A 20,997-nucleotide genomic window follows, 5' to 3' on the forward strand; every position below is an offset into this window, starting at 1 on the left:
TTTGGTGTAGTATCTGATGCAAAATTGCAGCACTTTGTTATTTTATGTATCAATCATCTAAAATTGATTAAGGAACTCAAATACAAGTGGAATTATTTTGGAAATTTTAATAAATGATTTAAACTGCATTAGTCACAAGGTTAGGTTTCCTTTTTTTTGTTTTGAATGGGTACTTCCATTATTACTAAATCTTCGACCTTATTTATCACAACACTCTTGATATTGTAACAAGATGAAAATGAAGACTCATGATGCATTATTTACACAAATGCAGACAATGAAAGAAAGGGGAGGCCACATACATACACCAGATTTCTAATAGCATAGATTATGGTCACTAAAAATTCCACTACTTCAACCTAATTCATGTTATTCTAATAACATACATCAAATTTACTGTAAAAACAAATTATGTCACAGCAGATTCATTTCATATACTCTTGTACCACATTCAACAGTTTTTCTATTTTGCAAATGGGATGCGAGCATCACTGGCTGGGCTAGCATTTAATAATTATCGCTAATTGCTCTGGACAAAGTGGTTGTGAACTGCCTTCATCAAAGTGTAGAGACATCCATGGTGCTATTAGGGAGTCCCAGACATAATACCATTAAATATCAAGTGGCAATGGTTAGATTCTCATTTATCGGAGTTGGTCATTGTCTGGCACTCATGTGCCGTGAATTTTATTGACTGCAGCTCAAGCCAGGATATTGTCCAGATTTTAGACACACATTACATCAGTATTGAGCCATCACAAATAGTGTGAGCAGTGCACAATCATCAGCTTATATCCCCACTATGATCATGGGACAGTTATTGATAAAGCAACTGGGGAAATTGTGTCTTAGGAATTCCTGCAGTGATGCACTTAGACATAGGTGATAGGCCTCCAACAACCACCATCATCTTTCTTTGGCTAGGAATGACTGCACTCTGCAGGGAGTTTCCCTCCTGACTTTCACGGACTCCAGTTTTGCAATTTGCTGCCACTGTTGCCTTAATGTCAAAAGGCAGTCACTCACACCTCAATTGTTCTGTTATTGCATATTTATTATTAGAGTTTGAGTACAAACTTAAATCTACAAAGAATCTTCACAACTTCAAAGCACTTCATTGCCAACGTAGTTACAGACAGACACAAAATCCTACCACAAGGATATTAGAAGGGGTTGGATAGGAACTGCCAAGAAAACTATTTCCCTGAGTTTGTGTACGCTTTTACAAGTTTATTTTCTGTCTCCCTTGGCCGCCATTAGCATCACGATATTTAATTCTAATAGGACTGCATGGGACTGGTTTTGTAGGCCAGCTGAGTTCTTTCCACTTCTTTTCTTCTATCAATCTGAAGAATGTCATGTAGTTAACTCTCATTATAGAGATCTGAACACAATCTAGATACTCCAGTAAACTGCTCAGGGAGCATTATCTTGTCACAGATGCTGTCTTTCAGATGAAACATTATACACAGGATCCTTCTCTTGCCTAAGGAAAATATGAAAGTTCCCATTACACTATTTTGAAGAGAAAAGGCTGCTCAGCCAATACCATTGCAAACATTTGATAATTGTATTATTGATGATTGTGGGAGCTCACCGTGTGTAAATTAGTTTCCATTTTCTGGCCACTGAAACAGGTCCTAGGACTTTAAAGTATTTAAATTACCGTAAAGTGCATCAGTTTACCCAATGATCATGCTCTGTAAAAATGTTTTTTTTCTCAAATCTTTGTATACTGATTTATTAAGATGGAGAATGTTACTGCCATTCTTCAGGCTAGGGCAGACTATTAGAGGGAGGCAATGCACTTCCACTGTTTAAAAAGACTTTGATAAAACTCTGGAAAACTGTAGATATTTTCTTGAGTAGGAAAAACATTCCCCTGCAAATGGAGACAAAATAAGACAATAAAAAGGAACAAAACAGTTTCAAATTTTAAATGATCACTTATTTGCTGACTTTACTCATTGTTCAATATATAAAGGTGGCCATTAGGACAGGTTTGATATTCATACATCGACAAAAAGTTTTGATTTGTCAGTTAACTAAATCACAAATTTTCTTCTGATATCCCAAGAGAGAAATAAGAGGTTTTCTTTGTTTTCTCAATCTGCATTTTTCCAATGAGAAACAACTGTATTGTGACTGGTCAACTAGTCCTCACAATTGTTAATGTGCTTTAGTACACAGTACATTAATGGCATCAATATTTTGCACAGTGTTTGTTCTTTGTTTTCAAAACTGTCTGAACTTTGACATTTAACATTTGTAGACATGAGAATAGAATATACCGTGTCTCAAGTGAGCCTTTGTATAACCATTACTTTTAATAATCAGGTATACTAAATATACTAAAGAAACAATGAACTTGCTTAAGATTTCATAACCAAAACATCACCTAAAATCACTAATAAAAACTGTAAAGTTACTTTAGAAATCACTCAATAACATTTTCTTCCTATTCACAAGACAATAGCAGAAATATTAATCTTCTGCCCAAACCCAAAAGCTGTAGAACTGCTTTATGATGCAATTCATATGTCAAATGGAATTGTTGCAAATAGCATCTCAAAATCATAACAAAAAAGTACAAAAACTTGTCAACATGAAACAAAGATATTTGAATTATATCTACAAACAGGTGTTGAGATGCAATGGAAATGTGTAATTGTGGTTAGATAGAACTTCACTCATTTCCTCTTCGACTCTTCTTGTGACTCTTCTTTGATCTAAATATACAGTATGAAAGTTATTAGAAACAATGCAATCAATCATTCTATAGGAATTAATAAGAAAAAATGCCTGAAACTAATAATACCTTTCAGGTGATTTAGAATGACTTCTGTGTCTGTGGCTTCTGTGATGACCTATTTGAAAAATGTAATAAGTATGAGTCATTTAAACATACATTAAATGGCAAACAGCCTCTCTTCTGCTCCTAGCACCGAAACACATTCTTCTCCTTGAAAAATGGAAACTAACCTACAATATTAAGATATATCCCCAAGGTCACTTCAGAGTGCAGTTAAGAATCAACCTCGTTGGTGTCGAACTGGAGTAACATAGAGGCCACACTAAATAAAGTCAAAAGTCACACAACACCAGGTTATAGTCCAACAAGTTTATTTGAAATCACAAGCTTTCAGAGTGCTACTCCTTCATGAGGTGAAGTGAAGCAAAGCACACAGGCACAGAACTTATAAGCAGAGAGATCAAAAGGTCATACAAGTGGTGTGAGCGTAGTGTCGACAGGCTGAATAATAAGTCTCTGTAGGTGATCAAAAGTGTCAGACAGTGTGAGTAAAGTGTCAACAGCTGAATAGCAAGTGAAAGGATGATCGAAAATCCAACCAATTGAGGCAGAGATATAATTATAAAAAATTAAAAATAAGGTGGTGTTGGAGACAAACCAAGTAAGTGGAATAACATGATAGGTGTAAGAGTTGCATGCTGAAGGTCTAAACAAAACAACAAGCAATCCAAACTGTACAAACTAAATTAAGGTAGAGAGATCATAATAAGTTATCAAGGTGATAGTGTCAAAAAATGACAGTAAGGAAGAATTTACAGATACAGAATAGTATGTCAGGGTTACAAACCCATGAAGATGGCCTCAACTGTGAGCTTGTAGTCATGTTGCGTTATATGTAACCCTGCCATACTGTTCTGTATCTGTAAAATCTTCCTTACTGTCGTGTTTTGACACTATCACCTTGATAATTTGTTATGGTCTCCCTACCTTAATTAGTTTGCAGTTTTAGATTACTGGTTACTTTGGTTAGACCCTCAGAATACAACTCATACATCTATCATGTTATTCTAGCCATTTGAATTGTCTGCAGTACCTTAGTTTAATTTTTTTGTAATTATTTCTCTGCCTCAATTAATCGATCATCCTTTCACTTGCTGTTCAGCTGTTGACACTTTACTCATAGTATCTGACACTTTTGATAACCTGCAGAGACTTATTATTCAGCCTGTCGAGACTCCACTCACACCACTTCTATGGTCTTTTGATTTCTCTCCTTGTAAATTCTGTGCTTGTGTGCTTCTCTTCACTTCACATGACAAAGGAGCAGCACTCCAAAAGTCTGTAAATTCAAATAAACCTTTTGAACAATAACCTGGTGTTGTGTGACTTCTGACCTTGTCCACCCTAGTCCAACACCAGCACCTGCACACCAGATGAAGGTAGCCAATGCCTTACCAGAAAGGAAATTACTGTACTATTCTTATAATCAACCATTGCTAGCTTTGAAGTCATTTCTTTCTCCACTAGTTTACACATTCAGACCAGTAAGTGTCACACCATCGACAGTGAAGCAATGACAGAAAATTCTGAAGCAGAGAATTAATCTTTACTTAGAGAGGTAGGATTTAATCAAGAATAGTCAGAAAGGCTTTGTCAGAGGGAGGTCACGCCAAAAACTTTGGTTGAGTTTTTCATAATCAGACGTGTACATGAGAAGGTATGGAATCCGGGTTAACTTGGCAAGTTGGATCCAAAATTGGTTTGGTAGTAGAAAACAGGGTGGTGTTAGAAGGCTATTTGTGTACTGGAGTCCGGTGTGTAGCAGTATACTACAGGGATCAGTTGTGGGACCCTTATTGCTTGTGATATATACAAACAACATTGAAGAAAATGTGGAGAATGATAACTTGGTTTGAGGATGATATGAAGATTGACTGAGTGGTTGACAGTAAGGAAGAAGGTCTTAGATTACAGAAGGATATACACGGGTTGATCAGATGGGCAGATCAGTGGCAGATGAAATTTAACTCTGAAAAGTGTGAGGGTGGTGCACTAATGAAGAAGTAACAAAACAACGGTGTACTCAACGAATGGCAGGGGACTAGGAAGCTTAGAAGAAGACAGTGATCTCTGGATGCTTGTTCACAAATCCTTTAAGGGGTCAGGACAGGTTAATGGATGGTCAGGAACACTTATGGACTATTTTCCTTTATCAGTATGGCATAGATTAAAGGTTACAACATGTAAGGTGTGATTGCACTAGAGGAGGTACAGAAAAGATTCATCAGCATGATGCCTGGGGTGGAGCAGTTTAGCTATGAAGAGAGATTGGATAAGCTCAGGTTGTTTTCTTCAAAGCCGAAAAGGGACCTCTTTGACGTTTATAATATTACGAAGAAGATGGATAGGGTGGATAGAAAGCAGCTGTGTGTCTTAGTTGAAAGGTCAATAACAAGGGGGCATAATTTTAAGGTGAAAGGCAGGAGGTTTAGAGAGGGTTCGAGGAAAAATAGTTTCACCCAGAGGGTGGTAGGAATCTGGAACACACTGACTGGGAGGGTAGTTGAGATGGGAAACTTCATAATCTTAAAAAGGATGAACACTTGAAATGTCGTAACATTCAAGACTATGGTGCAAGAGCTGAAAAGTGGGACTAGCATAGATTGAGTAGTTTTGTCAATGCAGACTTAATTGGCCAAAGGGCCTCTACTATACTGTATAATGCTATAATTTAAAACTGCCAAGGTGGGATATGAACTCATGTTCTGGATGTACGTTTGCTCACTGAGCTGGAAGGTTCATTTCCAGACGTTTCGTCACCCTTCTAGGTAACATCTTCAGAGGGCCTCCAGGCGAAGCACTACTGATGAATCCTGCTTTCTATTTATATGTTTGGGTTGGTGATGTCATTTCTTGTTCTTTTTCTCAGGGGTAGTAGATGGGGTCTAACTCGATGTGTCTGTTGATAGAGTTCTGGTTGGAATGCCATGCTTCTAGGAATTCTCGAACGTGTCTCTGTTTGGCTTGTCCTAGGTTGATGTATTGTCCCAGTTGAAGTGGTGTCCTTCTTTATCTGTATGTTGGGATACTAGTGAGAGAGGGTCATATCATTTCGTGGCTAGTTGATGTTCATGTATCCTGGTGGCTAGTTTTCTTGCATGGTATTTTGTAATTGAACAGCAGCTAATGAACTTGAAAGACCCTATACAGACAACAAGCAAAACTAATGTAAGTGTAACAAACACAACATTGGACAAACAGACAGAAAACTAGCCACCAGGATACATAAGCATCAACTAGCCACGAAACGACATGACCCTCTCTCACTAGTATTCTTGCATACAGAAAAGGAAGGGCACCACTTTGACTGGGACAACACATCCATCCTAGGACAAGCCAAACAGAGACACACACAAGAATTCCTAGAAGCATGGCATTCCCGCAGAACTCTATGAACAAACACATCGAGTTAAACTCCATTCACACCCCCTCCAAGAAAAAGAACAGGAAATGACATCGCCAACCCAAATAAATCCAACATATAAATAGAAAGCAGGAATCATCAGCAGTGCTTCGCCCGGAAGCCCACTGAAGACGTTACCTAGTAGGGTGACGAAACATCTGGAATGAACCTTCTAGCTCAGTGAGCAAACCTACATCCAGAACCTCAACCTGAGCTACAAATCTTCTCAAATCTCGCTAACTCATGTTCTATTATTGCTGGCCTGTAACATAAGTACCACACACTTACACAAGCTGTGATTCTTTAATCTCAAGCACAAATAATTTGGAGGTATTTAATTTGTATGGTCAATACAGACACATAAAGCATCTGAGACACTAAACAGATAGTATATATGGTAACATTAAATTGCTCTTTCATAGTTAACTAATTTCTCTTAAAGATTATTTGAGTTTAGCAAATAAAATTTTTAGAATTATGTCACATCAAGTCACACAGTGGCTTTGTATCTCATCAGTGAATCTTGAATGTCAATTTTGTTTCTTGGACTCAGAAAGGTTTGTAATTCCAGTTTGAATTTCTTTGATGTGACAATTTTCCACATATTTCTTTCCCTCTTTGACCGTTCAAGCATTCAGTACGTATTGGGAAATTTTCCTCTTCAGATTGCCCCACTTTACCTTTTTTTCTCAATGATTTAAACTCCCTCTTACAATATTGGTCAACCTTTCTTTTAAATCTTTTTAGTTATAAGCTGTCCTGATCAAATTTTGGATTTCATTAGCAAAGAACTCCAAAGACAACATGTTTACATTTTCTTTAAATTCCAATATAAGATGTAAGCCAATCACAAAGTTTGTCTTTAAAAGGTTGTCCAACATCAATCAGCACAAATTAGAAAGGACAGCACAGGAAATCAATTCCTTTTACAGGCTTCATTGCAGATATCAGCCATCAAATGTACAGACTGCATATAAGCATCCAATCTTGAAAGTATAAAAAGCAAGTTGTCAAACTGAAGTTTAAATATAAAGTACCAGGCGATTTGGATCGTGATCTGTGACGTCGATCTCTAGATCGACTACGATGACGTCTAGGACTTTTGCTGCGATGTCTTTCACGACGTGGCGATGGGCTTCAGTAAAACAAAGATGCAAAATGAAAATTAAAACAATGGATACTCAGTTGCTGAAAATACCTAGAAATGAGAAATCACCATACCTTCTTCGCTTAGGGGATCTGCTTCGTCTGTAAAATATGAAAGAAAGAAAGAAGTTATGACTTTTTAACATTTCCTTTGATTAAAAAAGTACTTTGTACTTTAAGTGTAATTTTAGTTAAAGTTGGTCTCTTTTCTCAAAGTTATGATTAATTGCTGCAGCTGCACACATTAACACACTGCTGTTAAACTCTAAAAAACAATGAAACCTAACTTAAAAGGAGAGATTTATCACAATAGCCAGTTGTGAAATGAATTATTGTCATTAATTCTTCCACTTGTGGAAAACAAGGACTAAAGAAATTTAAAATGCTGCATATCAGACATAAAAACATAACATGCTGAAAATACAACCGATATGCTAATCTATCTGTTTTCTTTTCATATGCTGATTATTGGTTGTGAATTTCCACATTGTATTTTATTTCAAACATTGGAAATTTAAAACTTCAGCTGTTTTCTTACCGTCTTGGTGTTTTGCTTCGACTTCTTCGATATCGTGGAGATGGTGATCTTCGAGGCCGATCAAGATCACGGTAGCCGCGTCGTGGAGGCTCTGGTGATGGAACTCTGTCACCCTTGAGGTTATTGTACAGAATGTACAGAAAATTAAGAGCAGAAATTGACAGTTACACAATAGACTTTTCTGTTCATCCTGAGTACTTAGTTACAGAGTTCATCTAACACAAAATTAACTCTGTCTCTGCACCCAGAAGAATTACATTGTTATACAAATAATGCAAAAAAATGTGATTCTAAAACTGAAGCTGCCTAGGTCTACCTAAGTTGTATATACGATCAAGTAGAAACTCAAGAAATATTTAAATTTGGTGATATATGTGATAAGATATGGATGGAGAAAGAAGGCATGAAAAAAGCTGTTCAAAATACTTATAAATATAAAAAGGAAAGTACCGCCTCAAATATATCGAATACTAAAAAAAGTTTTACCTCAAAATAAAACATATCAGCATTTATTTCAATAAAACAGCACTGAAACCTTAAATTATGGAAGTTTCATGATAGTTTTGAACATTAAAAATACTTAAATACATCAGTCCTATCTTTAATAAAATCTGGATCGACAGAAATACATGCAGTTTATTAAGAACAGATGTGTGGTGTTTAGGGTTATTAATGTGACTGGTCATTTTGATAGGTATACATCTTTAATTAGTACCAACACATACTGGAAGACTGAAGTTTGCCTTATTTGGACCAATTCATCCTGAAAGATGTTTAAAATGTGCACGATAGGACAATAAATTTATTCCTCTTAGAAAGAAGGTTGAAGACATTTTTAAAAAACAATAAATAAAATTATATTAAATTAAATATAAAACCATTTGGTGTATATAAACCTTATCATCATCCTCATCTTCATCTTCACTTGTGTCTACATCGTCCATATCTTCCTCCAATGCACTGACTCGAGCATCCAGCATTTCTGCTTCTTCCAACACATAGCGTTTCTAGAGAAAATAGCTCATGATAATGCAGATTTACATCACTGACAGTGAATAGTTCAAGGTCAATGAAAGCTTTGTAGCTGCAAAATTCAGAACATGTTGATTGGACATTAGGAATATGTTAACAACTTACTTTCATACTGCAGGCAGCAATTTCACTTGGCAAAGGGTTACTCTTTTACTCTTGTATAGGTAAAACCTTGAAAATATGTAACTAGTGTCGCACTTTTGCAAACCATTAGAACTATATTTCTACCTGCATAATTCTAGTTTATGGGCTTTTCAGATATAAATCGAACAATTTACTATGTGGTTTGGAATCCTGTGACCTCCCCCCTCAATGTCCTTTTCCCTTTCTAAACACTGAAAGCAAGACTTAAAGGTTATTTGATTGGAGAAAATCACAAGCAATTCTGTCAGCTGTCTTAGTGCAGCCTCTTTATACAAATTATCTTCAACTGCATCCATGATGTTCAGCTCGACAAGGGATCAAATAGGGTGTTGTCTGCTATTGATTTCGGTGTTTACCACCATCAGCAACCTCTCTGACAACAAAGCAATCAATGACACTTTGAAGGACTTGGACAGCATCCTGTCTTGAGTTCACAATGGTAAGATATATTCATATAACTCAAGTGCCAGACAAGAGATGAAGGGCTTTTGCTCAAAACGTGATTTTCCTGCTCCTCCGATGCTGCCCAACCTGCTGTGCTTTTCCAGCACCACTCTAACCTAGACTCTGATCTCCAGCATCTACAGTCTTCACTTTTGCCCCTGCCAGACAAGGGAAGCCATCCAAAGTGACACCACTGCAAAGTTCACCAATGTTTTCTCATTATCTATAAAGGCTCATGCAAGAAGTGTAATGGAATACTTGCATCGTACCTGGATGGAAGAAACATCTGCTATACTCAAGAAACTTGGTACTCTGCAGAACAAAAGAGTTTTTGACTGGTTCCCCGACTCGTGAACTCAACCTGATTACCAATGTATGCACATATCTGCAATATTTACATGATGCACTGTAGCAACTTACAATGGTTATGCTGATAGCATCTGCCAGCTCCATGACCTCTACCATTGGTGACAAGAGCAGCAATACAATGGTAATCGCAAAATTCTTTCCATAACACATGCCAGCCTAACTTTCATTTTAGAGGATAAAATCTTTAAATTTTTTAACAGTACAACTGGTATCTTTGTGCCAAACAACTTCCTTGTTCTGAACAGGAAGTGAACTTGATATTTTATACAAAAATTAACAGTGTCAGAGCCTTTTCCCATTGAAAGATGTATCCAGAGTGTTGACAAATTACTGATCTACTATTGTAACAAATATAAAGTTACCATAGTCCTACTAAACCATAGGGCTGCTTTCTCATTAGAAAGACTGGTGGTAGTCATAACCTAGCAAGTGCACAAAACAAACCTAACACATGAGGTTCGTATCAGATTGATCTTACAAGGAGATAAGAGAATGGATTAATATTTTGAAGATTCGTTTCACTATGTTAGAAGATCTATGTAAAATTGCTCAAGATATTAAGTAGTGAATGTAAATCATAAATAGCTTGTAGCTCAATTAAGAAAAATGTTAGGGAAGTAATTAAGGAAGTACTTGGAAAGGCAAGGACTGACTAGGGATAGTCAACATGGCTTTGTGCATGGGAAATCATGCCACACAAACTTGATTGAGTTTTTTGAAGAAATAACAGAGGATTGATGAGGGCAGAGCAGTAGATGTGATCTATATGACTTCAGTAAGGCGTTCGACAAGGTGGGATTAGTAAGGTTAGATGTCACAGAATGCAGGGAGAACTAGACATTTGAATACAGAACTGGCTCAAAGGTAGAAGACAGAGGGTGGTGGCAAGTGTTGTTTTTCAGACTGGAGGCCTGTGACCAGTGGAGTGCTACAAGGATCGGTGCTGGATCCTCTACTTTTTGTCATTTACATAAATGACTTGGATGCGAGCATAAGAGGTACAGTTTGCAGATGACACCAAAATTGGAGGTGTAGTGGACAGCGAAGAGGGTTACCTCAGATTACAAAAGGATCTAGACCAGATGGGCCAATGGGCTGAGAAGTGGCAGATGGAGTTTAATTCAGATAAATGAGAGGTGCTGCATTTTGCGAAAGCAAATCTTAGCAGGACTTATACACTTAATGGTAAGGTCCTAGGGAGTGTTGCTGAACAAAGAGATCTTGGAGTGCAGGTTCAGAGCTCCTTGAAAGTGGAGTCACAGGTAGATAGGATAGTGAAGGCGGCGTTTGGTATGCTTTCCTTTGTTGGTCAGAGTATTGAGTTCAGGAATTGGGAGGTCATGCTGCAGCTGTACAGGACATTGGTTAGGCCACTGTTGGAATATTGCGTGCAATTCTGGTCTCCTTCCTATTGGAAAGATGTTGTGAAACTTGAAAGGGTTCAGAAAAGATCTACAAGGATGTTGCCAGGGTTGGAGGATTTGAGCAATGGGGAGAGGCTGAACAGACTGGGGCTGTTTTCCCTGGAGCGTCAGAGGCTGAGGGGTGACCTTATAGAGGTTTACAAAATTATGAGGGGCATGGATAGGGTAAATAAGCAAAGTCTTTTCCCTGGTGTTGGGGAGTTCAGAACTACAGGGCATAGGTTTGGGTGAGAGGGGAAAGATATAAAAGAGACCTAAGGGGCAACTCTTTCACACAGAGGGTGGTATGAGTATGGAAGGCATTTGGATGGGTATATGAATAGGAAGGATTTGGAGGGATATGGGCTGGGTGCTGGCAGGTGGAACTAGATTGGTTTGGGATATCTGGTCAGCATGGACGGGTTGGACAGAAGGGTCTGTTTCCATGCCTGCACATCTCTATGTGACTCACTAATGTGATGTCTTCACCCTCTCGTAGTTCTACAAACTGTGCCCCTCGATAATATACTCATCAATAAAACCAGTTTGTCCCATCACCTTGTAGATTAAAAATCTGATGTTCACAATATCTGTTAGCTTTCAATATTGACTGTACCTATACTGAGTGATTAATACCATTTTTAGAGACTTCTTCACTAAGGTGATAGTTTGTAAGACTGCACTTTCAGATTTAATATATTGTTATAACAACCCTCTCCCAATGAGGTACTTACCAGACCCTCTGGTTCAGCCACTTGACAAACATCATTTCTAGGCTCCAGGTATTTTTTTATACCTCATTAACAATGCCATACCACCCTTACCAAGAAACTCCCCCTCCTGATATAGCCTCTTTGTCCAGTGCTTCTGTTACACTCTCTAATCTTGCTGGATTTAAAGAATGCCCTTTATCTTGACTGTTAAAGTGCTAAACCATAGGAAATCAAATAACTGTAGCGATAAACATTCGCACACATTGTGTGCACAGTTGAATGTGAAGAGTTAAGATATACATTGAGGAATCAAGTATGTATCACATAATATTCCTTCATCATTCCAAACTATTCCTTCATCATTAAAAAAGTCATTAACCTCAAGGAAAATAAACTGCATTTTATTGCAAGACAAGTTAACATATCCAGTTCTTGGACATCCAGATGCAGTCTTGGTGCATCAGGTTACATGGCTACCAAAAGTCCTCTGCTTTCTTATGATGGTAGCTACCCTTTATATGTGAGCCTAAAATGTGAATGCTGGCAAGTTATTTAATCATGTTGTGGGATGGAAGATAGTGGTGAATGATAGCCTAGCGTCCCACCCGACATCTGCCCATGCATACTTTTTCAATTAATGAGAAGGATGTGCAGGGGTGTCAATTCTGAATGGTAGATACAATTAATTAGAGAAAGAAAACATATAATATATCACTTTCCAAAAATCTATACCTGAAGTCTGGGCAAGATAATATCACAAACTCGCTCTTCATGGAGTAGCTCATCCATAAATTCATCCACATGAATAAGTTCAAAATCTTGAGGAGAAAAAAAGAGATAATATAAAAACAAAAATGAAAGATCCATAAAACATCAAAAATGAAAGATCCATTTTGATTTGTAGATTACTCATAAGTAAAAGGTGACCATTTAAGAACTGATTAACCAGCTTGGAAGAAAATTAAATTATCTCGAATTAGACCTCCATTTGGTTAGGTTTGATGCAATATCGTTATTTTTCTTCTACTAACAATATTCTTGTGGTTTACCTAACAGTCTTTCATTAATTTTTAACTTAATAGAATAATAGATTGGCTTAACACAAAAGACTCAAGCATGACTCAAAACACTAGACCTCTGGACTGGTTTAATTTACATCCATCAAGGATAATGTAATGAATTTCAAAGATTTAACCATCAAAAGTTAATTGAATTTTGTTACTGAGAGTGAATACTTGAGTCAACTGAGATTAGAAATTATTGCAATGTTAAGCTGTTGTGACTAAAGCAATATCACAATTGTGAAAATCTATAACCATCATTAGTGATCAAAGTATTGTTTCTTCTATCAAGGGATCTTTCAAAGTTTCATCCACAGGGCCCTCAATTCTGCAAAGCAATTAGGTTTCACTTTTACTCGTGGTTAGAGCAACTTTACCTCCATCTCTCTTCTGCCTCTTCACTTTGCGATAATCATTATAGAGTGGTTCCAGATATTTATAACAATCAATGGCAGAACCTGTCAGTCGCATGTACAATGCACCCAACAGTCTAACATACCTGGGATGAAAACCAACAAAAAATGCATTAAACTTAATTTGCAAGCAGTTGCTTTATTTTTTTAAAATCTAATATTGTCAGATAGCAAAGAACTTGGCTATGCATTAATAAAGGATGCACAAGAAAACATTTGACAAAAATTGCAAATGTAAGGCGCAGTGGTTTAAGACATTTTGATGTTATGGAGGGTAACTAATATTCAATGGTCATTAATTACCTTTCATTATAATGAAGAAACAAATTTCACTTTCTGCAGTTTCATCATATATGTAAGGAAAGGATAGGACTATCCCACCTTTTTATTGAAGGATCATGCTGAAGGAGTTAATTTTATATGTGTAGCTTCCCCATTGAAATTGGTGTTTTTCACGTTTATATCAAGGCAGATGATTCAACCAAGAATTGTAAAGCCATGCATGTCTTTGTTCTCAGAGTCCCAATATGTACATTTTTCAACAGGAAACGCCAAAGAGTAAAAAGAACCAGTAACTCTGGCTATTTGTTTATACTTTAACACTGTGCCCTCAGTCTGGTCTATAAATGGACAATGAACATTGGAATTGATAAAATTATAAATTATATGATTCTATAAATAATACATACTTAAAATCTTCATTCTTTATAAATTCAACAATAATATCCTTTTCAGGCTGAATTTGAAGCATTTTAAGGGTCAGACAAAGGAATGGTGATGGTTTAATATTCCCACCATAGACGCCACCAATATATTTCAGTTCCATAGCTTTATCCACAACCAATTCCGCTAAGAAACAAAAAAGAAATCCATTTACTACAATATTTATACAGCATAGAACATCTATAATTGAATCAATCTGCTTTCATACTTAAACAAAATGAGAACTTTTGAAACATTACACATCAGATTTGTATTATTGTAGCAAGGAAAGCGTAAAAATGAACAGACTAAATGTAGTTGCGTGCAAAGTTTGGCATGAACTGGAATTTTGCACAAATGCATACTTCGCATCAACAACAAACCCTTTAAATCTTATTTTTTGCCAACTACAAACCACCCTAAACTCCCTTTCTTTCAAAGTCCTTGACTGTGCTGTTGCCTCTTGAACCGTTGTATCTTTCTCAGAAGTCTGCACATTAATCCCTCTAATCATTCTTACCTCAATATAAAGTGACTTTTATCAAAGTCACAAACAACATCCTAAGTGATTGCCACAAATACTAAATATTCCTCTTCATTTCTCTGTAGATGTGGCTGACCACACCATCCTCCTTCATCACCATCCAACTAGGCAAGTCTGCATTTACATGCTTCCATTCTCATTTATTTAATCTTAGCCAAGAGTAACAACCTTCATATCATGGACATTATCTCGTTCCATGTGAAGATTTTGAGAGATGGTGGGTTAGTAAACTGGATAACATTTCTTCCTGGATGACAACACAGTCTCAAAATTCTGCTGAAGCATGAATGGAGGTTATTTGGTATCAATAGAAAAATATGCAGAGATGGGTAAGCAGAACAGACAAACATTTGGAGAGACAATAACCTGATGAAGGAGCGTCGCTCCGAAAGCTAGTGTGCTTCCAATTAAACCTGTTGGACTATAACCTGGTGTTGTGTGATTTTTAACTTTGTACACCCCAGTCCAACACCGGCATCTCCGAATTTGGAGAGATGTAATTTAATGAGGTTGCGTGAGTTAATACATGCTGTGAAGAAAAACAAGGAATGGAATAATAGGAGAGTACAGGTGGTCTACACTAAAACTTTTGAGGGGCAGATAGCAGCAGTTTTGAAAGGTCATGTAATTGAGGAAAGTTCGAATATCAGCTAGTACAAGTTATGAAAGGGATGGAATGGACAAGGTGAAGGTACAGAGCAAGTAGTGGATTCTGTGGAATGATGAAGAAGTGACCCTGGACCCGAAACATTAACTCTACTTTCTCACCACAGATGCTACCACATCTCAACACCACAGATGTTAAGATTTTCCAGCAGCTTCTGTTTTTGCTAGTGGGTTTTGTCGCTCAAGAGAAACTACAAAATAAGCTAAAACGCAATATGCAATATATCTGCGAACTCAAACGAGGACAGGAATATGAAATGCCATTACCGTAACCGAGATTCTGCTACCAGCCGAGAATACTAAAGCATTTACTGTCTAGACAAGGAGTTAGCGGCCCAGACTCCAGCCACAATTATGTCCTGAAGCTCAGTGTTTGACCGTATGTCTTCATTCTCACCTGTCAGCCCGAAACATTCCTCCTTCCAGTACTTAGATTCATAGATGCGGGTCCGGATAATTTTCTCGATCAAATACTGTGGGTTGGTTCCATGGATGCTATGAGCATCTTTCACAGTTCGGTTCGCCATAGCAATCCCGACAGGCAAAGCGCCACCTCAGTCGGTACTTGCGGGTGAGCCCCAAAACCCCACGGCCGGACAGACTCTCCAGTAATAGCGCCCCCCGCGGCCGGGCAGACTCTCCAGTAATAGCGCCCCCCGCGGCCGGGCAGACTCTCGGTAATAGCGCCCCCCGCGGCCGGGCAGACTTTCCGGTAATAGCGCCCCCTGCGGCCGGGCAGTCTTCCTGTCGTTTCATTTTACTGCCCCCAGAATACTTTTCGCGGTCGCCGGAATGGCGCGAAAACGTCGCATTTCGGTTGGACGTTGTGGAGGTCGGAGCTAACATTTCTGTAGTTAAAGATAGCGGAGAGCTTCTTGGGCTGGAGTCACTTTTCATTCTTGTGATCTGAAATATTTGTATGAGTATTTGAATTGATGTTTCTTCCGAGTTGAGCAGAAGAAGTTCGATGGAGACGAGTCTATGAGTGTTATTTAATTTTAGTTTTTATAATCTGAATTTTACTGAAACGTGGCTGAAATGAGCAAATATTTAACAAGGTTGAAGGACCGTGAAAGATACGTTTATACTTGGTTGGGAAAACCTCTTCATATCAATCGCAAACTGCGGCAATCGGATTATGAGTGAGTTCAAGTTGCATTTTGTCCTCTTCCAGTCTGTTGAAAGTCTGTGTCTTTGGGATTAGAATGTAAAGTCCCTTGAATCTGAGAGTGTTCCCTCTAGGATTGTCTGCACTGTCACCATATATTAGGTTGATTATCATTAATCTATTTATGGTATGTGGGTCTAGACTAGTATTTATTGCCCGTCCCTATTTGCTCTTGAGAAGGTGGTGATGCCTTGTTGAACAGCGTTAAAAATTACACACCAGGTGATAGCTTTCAGAGCGCTGCTCCTTCGTCAGGTAGCTTTGGAAAAGGATCATAAGACATAGAATTTCTTTTCTTTTAACCTTTTGCGATAAATTCTGTGTCTTATGATCGTCTTCCAAAGCTATCTGATGAAGGAACAGTGCTCCGAAAGCTAGTGCTTCCAAATAAACCTGTTGGACTATAACCTGGTGTAGTGTGATTTTTAAGGTTGTTGTCCAACAGATTTATTTGGAAGCACACCAGCTTTCGGAGCACAACCTGGCGTTGTGATTTTTAACTTTGTACACCCCAGTCCAACACTGGCATCTCCAAATCATGACAACAACCTGGTGTTGTGTGATTTTTAACTGTGTCCACCCCAGTCTAACACTGGCACCTCCATTTTTTGAAGCGCTGAAGTTCACCTACTGTGGGTTGCATTTCAATCCCATTAGCGAGGGAATTCCAGGATTTTGACCCAGAACCAGTGAAGGAACGACAATGTATTTCCAAGTCTGGTTGGTGAGTGGCTAGGCACGGTACTTTTAAGTGGTGATGTTCTCATGTATCTGCTGCCCTTTTCATTCTCTAAGGAAGTGGTTCTGGATTTGGAGGGTGCTGTTTCAGGAACCTTGGTAAATTTATTCAGTGCATCTTGTAGATGGTACATGCTGCTGCTGCACTGTAACAATGATGGACTGACTGAACCTGACTGGTCATAGAGTCACAGAGATGTACAGCACAGAAGGAGACCCTTTGGTCCAACTCGTCCATGCCGACTAGATATCCTAATCTAATCAAGTTCCATTTACCAGCACTTGGCCCATATCCCTCTAAACCCTTCCTATTCATATATCCATCCATTCATATATGCCTTTTAAATGTTGTAATAGTACCAGCCTTCACCACTTCCTCTGGCAGCTCATTCCATACACGCACCACCCTCTGCATGAACAGCTCGCCTTTTAGGCCCCTTTTAAATTTTTTCCCCTCTCACCCTCCACCTATGCCCTCTAGACCTGGACACTCACACCTTAGGGAAAAGACTTTGTCTATTTATCCTATCCATGCCCCATCTTTATAAAATCATTTCCCTAACAGAGTTCTAGGATATACCTGATCAGGTCAATGGGATTTATCCACTTTTATATGTTTTACAACATCCAGCACCACTTTTTTCAGTGACATTTTTCAAGATGTCACCATCTATTTCCCCACATTCTATATCTTTCGTGTCCTTCTCCATAGTAAACGCTGATACAAAATATTTTTTTAGTATCTTCCCCCCATCTCTGGCTGCCTTGCTGATCTTTGAGGGGCCCTATTCTCTCCCTTTTGTCTTGAATATATTTATAAAATCCTTTAGATTCTCCTTAACTGAGTTTACCAAAGCTATCTCATGTCCCCTTTTTGCCCTCCTGATTTTCCTCTTAAGTATACTCCTACTGCCTTTATAGTCTTCTAAGGATTCACTCGATGTCTGCTGTCTATACATGACATATGCTTCCTTCTTTTTCTTACCCAAAACCTAAATTTGTCTAGTCATCCAGCATTCTCTACACCTACTAGCCTTGCCTTTTCCCTAACAGGAATATACTGTCTCTGGACTCTTGTTATCCCATTTTTGAAGGCTTCCCATTTTTCAGCTGTCCCTTTACCTGCAAGCATCTGTCCCCAATCAACATTTGAAAAGTTCTTGCCTCGTACTGTCAAAATTGGCCTTCCTCCAAGTTCAAACTTCAACTTTTAGATCTGGTCTATCTTCTTCCATCATTATTTTAAAACTAATAGAATTATGGTCGCTGGCCCCAAAGTGCTCCCCCACTGACACCTCGGTTATCTGTCCTGCGTTATTTCTCCAAGAATAGGTCAGGTTTTGCACCTTCTCTACTAGATACGTCCACATACTGAATCAAAACATTTTTTTATACACACTTAACAAATTCTTCTCCATCTAAACACTGACAATCCCAGTCTATGTTTGGCAAGTTAAAGTCCTCTATTATAACCACCCTATTATTCTTACAGACAACTGCGATCTCTTTACAAATTTGTTTCTCAGTTTTCTGCTGTTGGAGGCCTATAATACAATCCAATATGGTGATCATCCTTTTTGTATTTTTCAGTTTGACCCAAATAACTTCCCTGGATGTATTCCCAGGGAGATCCTCCCTAAGTACAGCCATAATGTTATCCCTTAACAAAAACACTACCCCCCCCCCGGCCCCACCTTTCTATCCTTCCTATAGCGTTTTTATCCTGAAGCATTAAGCTGCTAGTCCTGTCCATCCCTGAGCCACATCTCTGTAATTGCTATGATATCCTAGTCCCATGTTCCTAACCATGCCCTGAGTTCATCTGCCTTCCCTGTTAGGCCTCTTGCATTGAAATAAATGCAGTTTCATTGACCAGTTCTGCCTTATTCTCTGCTTTGTTCCTGACTGTTTGACTCGCTCCTTTTCCCAACGGCACCAGTCTCAGATTGATCTCTGTCCTCCCTATTTCCCTGGGTCCTATCCTTCCCCCCTTACTAGTCTAAATCCTCCCAAGCAGCTCCAGTAAATCTCGCTGTCAGTATGTTAGTCCCCTTTGAATTCAGCTGCAATCCCTCTTTCTTCTACAGGTCGCTTCTACCCCAGAAGAGATTCCTGTGATCCAAAAACGTGAACCCTTCTCCCCTACACCAGCTCCTCAGCCAAGGATTCATCTGCTCTATTCTCCTATTCCTACTCTCGGTAGCTCACAGCACCGGGAGCAATCCAGATATTACTACGTTTGAGGACCTCCTTTTCATATTCCTGTTTAACTTTCTAAATTCACCCTTAAGAATCTCATCCTTTTTCCCTCCTGTGTTGTCAATTCCAATGTGTACAACAACCTCTTGCTGGTCCCTTTCCCCTTTGAGAACAGTCTGCGCCCTCTCTGAGACATTCTTGATCCTGGCACCAGGGAGACAACACACCATTCTGATTTTTCGGATGTTAAGCTTCTTGGTGAATGTTTTTTGTAGCACATCTTGTAGATATCACACAAAGTACACAAGAAGGCTAGAGCTTTGCACAGCAGCAGAGGTTCCCTCAAGCACCAACGATGACAATATGAATAGCCAGTTCTGTCAACATTTGTACTTATTTAACATCGCACTGTTCTGTCAAGAGACCCACAGAAACAGTGTCGCTACTTCGACCTTGCACATCTGAGAATATTGAGAAATCAGTGAATGGGCTGCCACTGTACATTGGTGGAGGAGTGAATGCTTAAGATGCTGATCAAACAGGATGCTTTGAACTACGTAGTGACTATCTCCATCAGTGTTGGAGCTACATCTATCCAGGCTAGTGTAGAATATTCCATGACATTCCCAGGACTTGTGCAGGAATGCCTGTCATTGATAGTCCAAACATGAATGTTATCAATATTATTCGGTGTGTGGGCACAGACTAATTCAATATCTTGGGATCTATGAATTATAATGAATGATGTGTCATCACCATCAAAAGTCAGTGGGAATTTTCAATGCTGAATGGTGACATAGAAATTTCTTGATTTAATAAATATTCTTCTAGTACTTCTTGGTTAATTTTAGCATTGTCAGGAAGTAGGTTATACCATTTACTGTCATGCCCCAGTATTTTTCTTGACTCCAAATAAATTGTCTTGTAAAACTGCATACAAAAGACTGCAAAGGCTCTAAGATCACCTGATGTCATTTGTTGATTGAAACCAAGAGGAACAAAATGAATACTGTATTCCAGACTGATATGAATCAATGCCCTTCAGTGAAACTAATTTAAAAAGGTATGATCGTCAACACAAACACTGTCTCAAATCACCCACTTTATTTGGAAAATAACTATAAATTGTAAAAAATCATTAAGATAAGACAGCAGTGTTTGTAACGTGCTTTTAAAATCAGCTAGAAGTTGCTTGCAGGCAGAGTTTCTCTGTTAGCCATGAAACTAGCTACAGTCCAAACGGCCATGGTAATTAATAGCAATAACTTGTAAGCAGGTAATCCAAATAGAGAAGGAGTCCCTCAGCTTGTTCCAATTTCAAGTTCACTTGGAAGCCAACGTCTCAGAAATTAAACTGCAGGAAGCGTGATGTGGATGTGCCAGTGTTTGTCTGGGGTGCATAATGTCAGAAGTCATACAACACCAGGTTATAGTCCAATGGGTTTATTTGAAACCACAAGCTTTCAGACCCCTTCTCTCCACTTCACCTGATGAAGGAGCAG

General features: G+C 38.5%; 2 protein-coding genes across 6 annotated transcripts in view; one reads left to right on the forward strand and one right to left on the reverse strand.

Annotated features, from left to right (window-relative positions):
* Nucleotides 1-360: 360 nt before the first annotated feature.
* Nucleotides 361-15,946, reverse strand: prpf38a (pre-mRNA processing factor 38A). 3 transcript variants are annotated; one of them, XR_015758148.1, is made up of 11 exons: nucleotides 15,788-15,946; nucleotides 14,168-14,327; nucleotides 13,443-13,564; nucleotides 12,737-12,822; nucleotides 8,796-8,906; nucleotides 7,900-8,012; nucleotides 7,437-7,463; nucleotides 7,253-7,350; nucleotides 2,819-2,867; nucleotides 1,598-2,729; nucleotides 361-1,486 (listed from the first exon to the last, which is right to left on the reverse strand). XR_015758148.1 is itself a non-coding variant. In XM_043699184.2 (10 exons), the coding sequence occupies exons 1-10, from the start codon at nucleotides 15,915-15,917 to the stop codon at nucleotides 2,687-2,689; spliced, it is 939 nt and encodes a 312-aa protein (XP_043555119.1). In that variant the 5' UTR covers nucleotides 15,918-15,946; the 3' UTR covers nucleotides 361-2,686. The 3 variants fall into 3 exon arrangements, 2 of the variants coding, with proteins under 2 accessions (XP_043555119.1, XP_087846724.1); XM_043699184.2 differs by having other exon boundaries at nucleotides 361-2,729; XM_087990598.1 differs by having other exon boundaries at nucleotides 361-2,729; nucleotides 7,900-8,024; nucleotides 8,773-8,906.
* A 248-nt stretch (nucleotides 15,947-16,194) lies between these two features.
* The window catches only part of orc1 (origin recognition complex, subunit 1), a 32,992-nt gene continuing 28,189 nt past the window's right edge, over nucleotides 16,195-20,997 (forward strand). For all 3 annotated transcript variants that reach the window (XM_043699186.2, XM_043699187.2, XM_043699188.2), the window contains exon 1: nucleotides 16,195-16,532. In XM_043699186.2, the coding sequence (XP_043555121.2) occupies nucleotides 16,429-16,532 (104 nt within the window). In that variant the 5' untranslated portion in view covers nucleotides 16,195-16,428. The remainder of the gene's footprint in view (nucleotides 16,533-20,997) is intronic.

Source organism: Chiloscyllium plagiosum, unplaced genomic scaffold (genome assembly GCF_037043375.1).
Source record: "Chiloscyllium plagiosum isolate Xiang-an unplaced genomic scaffold, Cpla_swu_hap1 HiC_scaffold_9, whole genome shotgun sequence".
In the NCBI taxonomy this organism is placed as follows: Eukaryota; Metazoa; Chordata; class Chondrichthyes; order Orectolobiformes; family Hemiscylliidae; genus Chiloscyllium; species Chiloscyllium plagiosum.

Bases quoted from the DNA above. Each gene is read 5' to 3' on its own strand.
- prpf38a (XM_087990598.1), bottom strand. From the start codon at position 15,917: ATGGCGAACCGAACTGTGAAAGATGCTCATAGCATCCATGGAACCAAC. The intron at 14,328-15,787 runs GTGAGAATGAAG...TTTGTTTCTTAG, and splicing joins GGAATGTTTCGGGCTGACAG to CGGAATTGGTTGTGGATAAA. The intron at 12,823-13,442 runs GTAAAGTTGCTC...TTTCTCCTCAAG, and splicing joins GAGGCAGAAGAGAGATGGAG to ATTTTGAACTTATTCATGTG.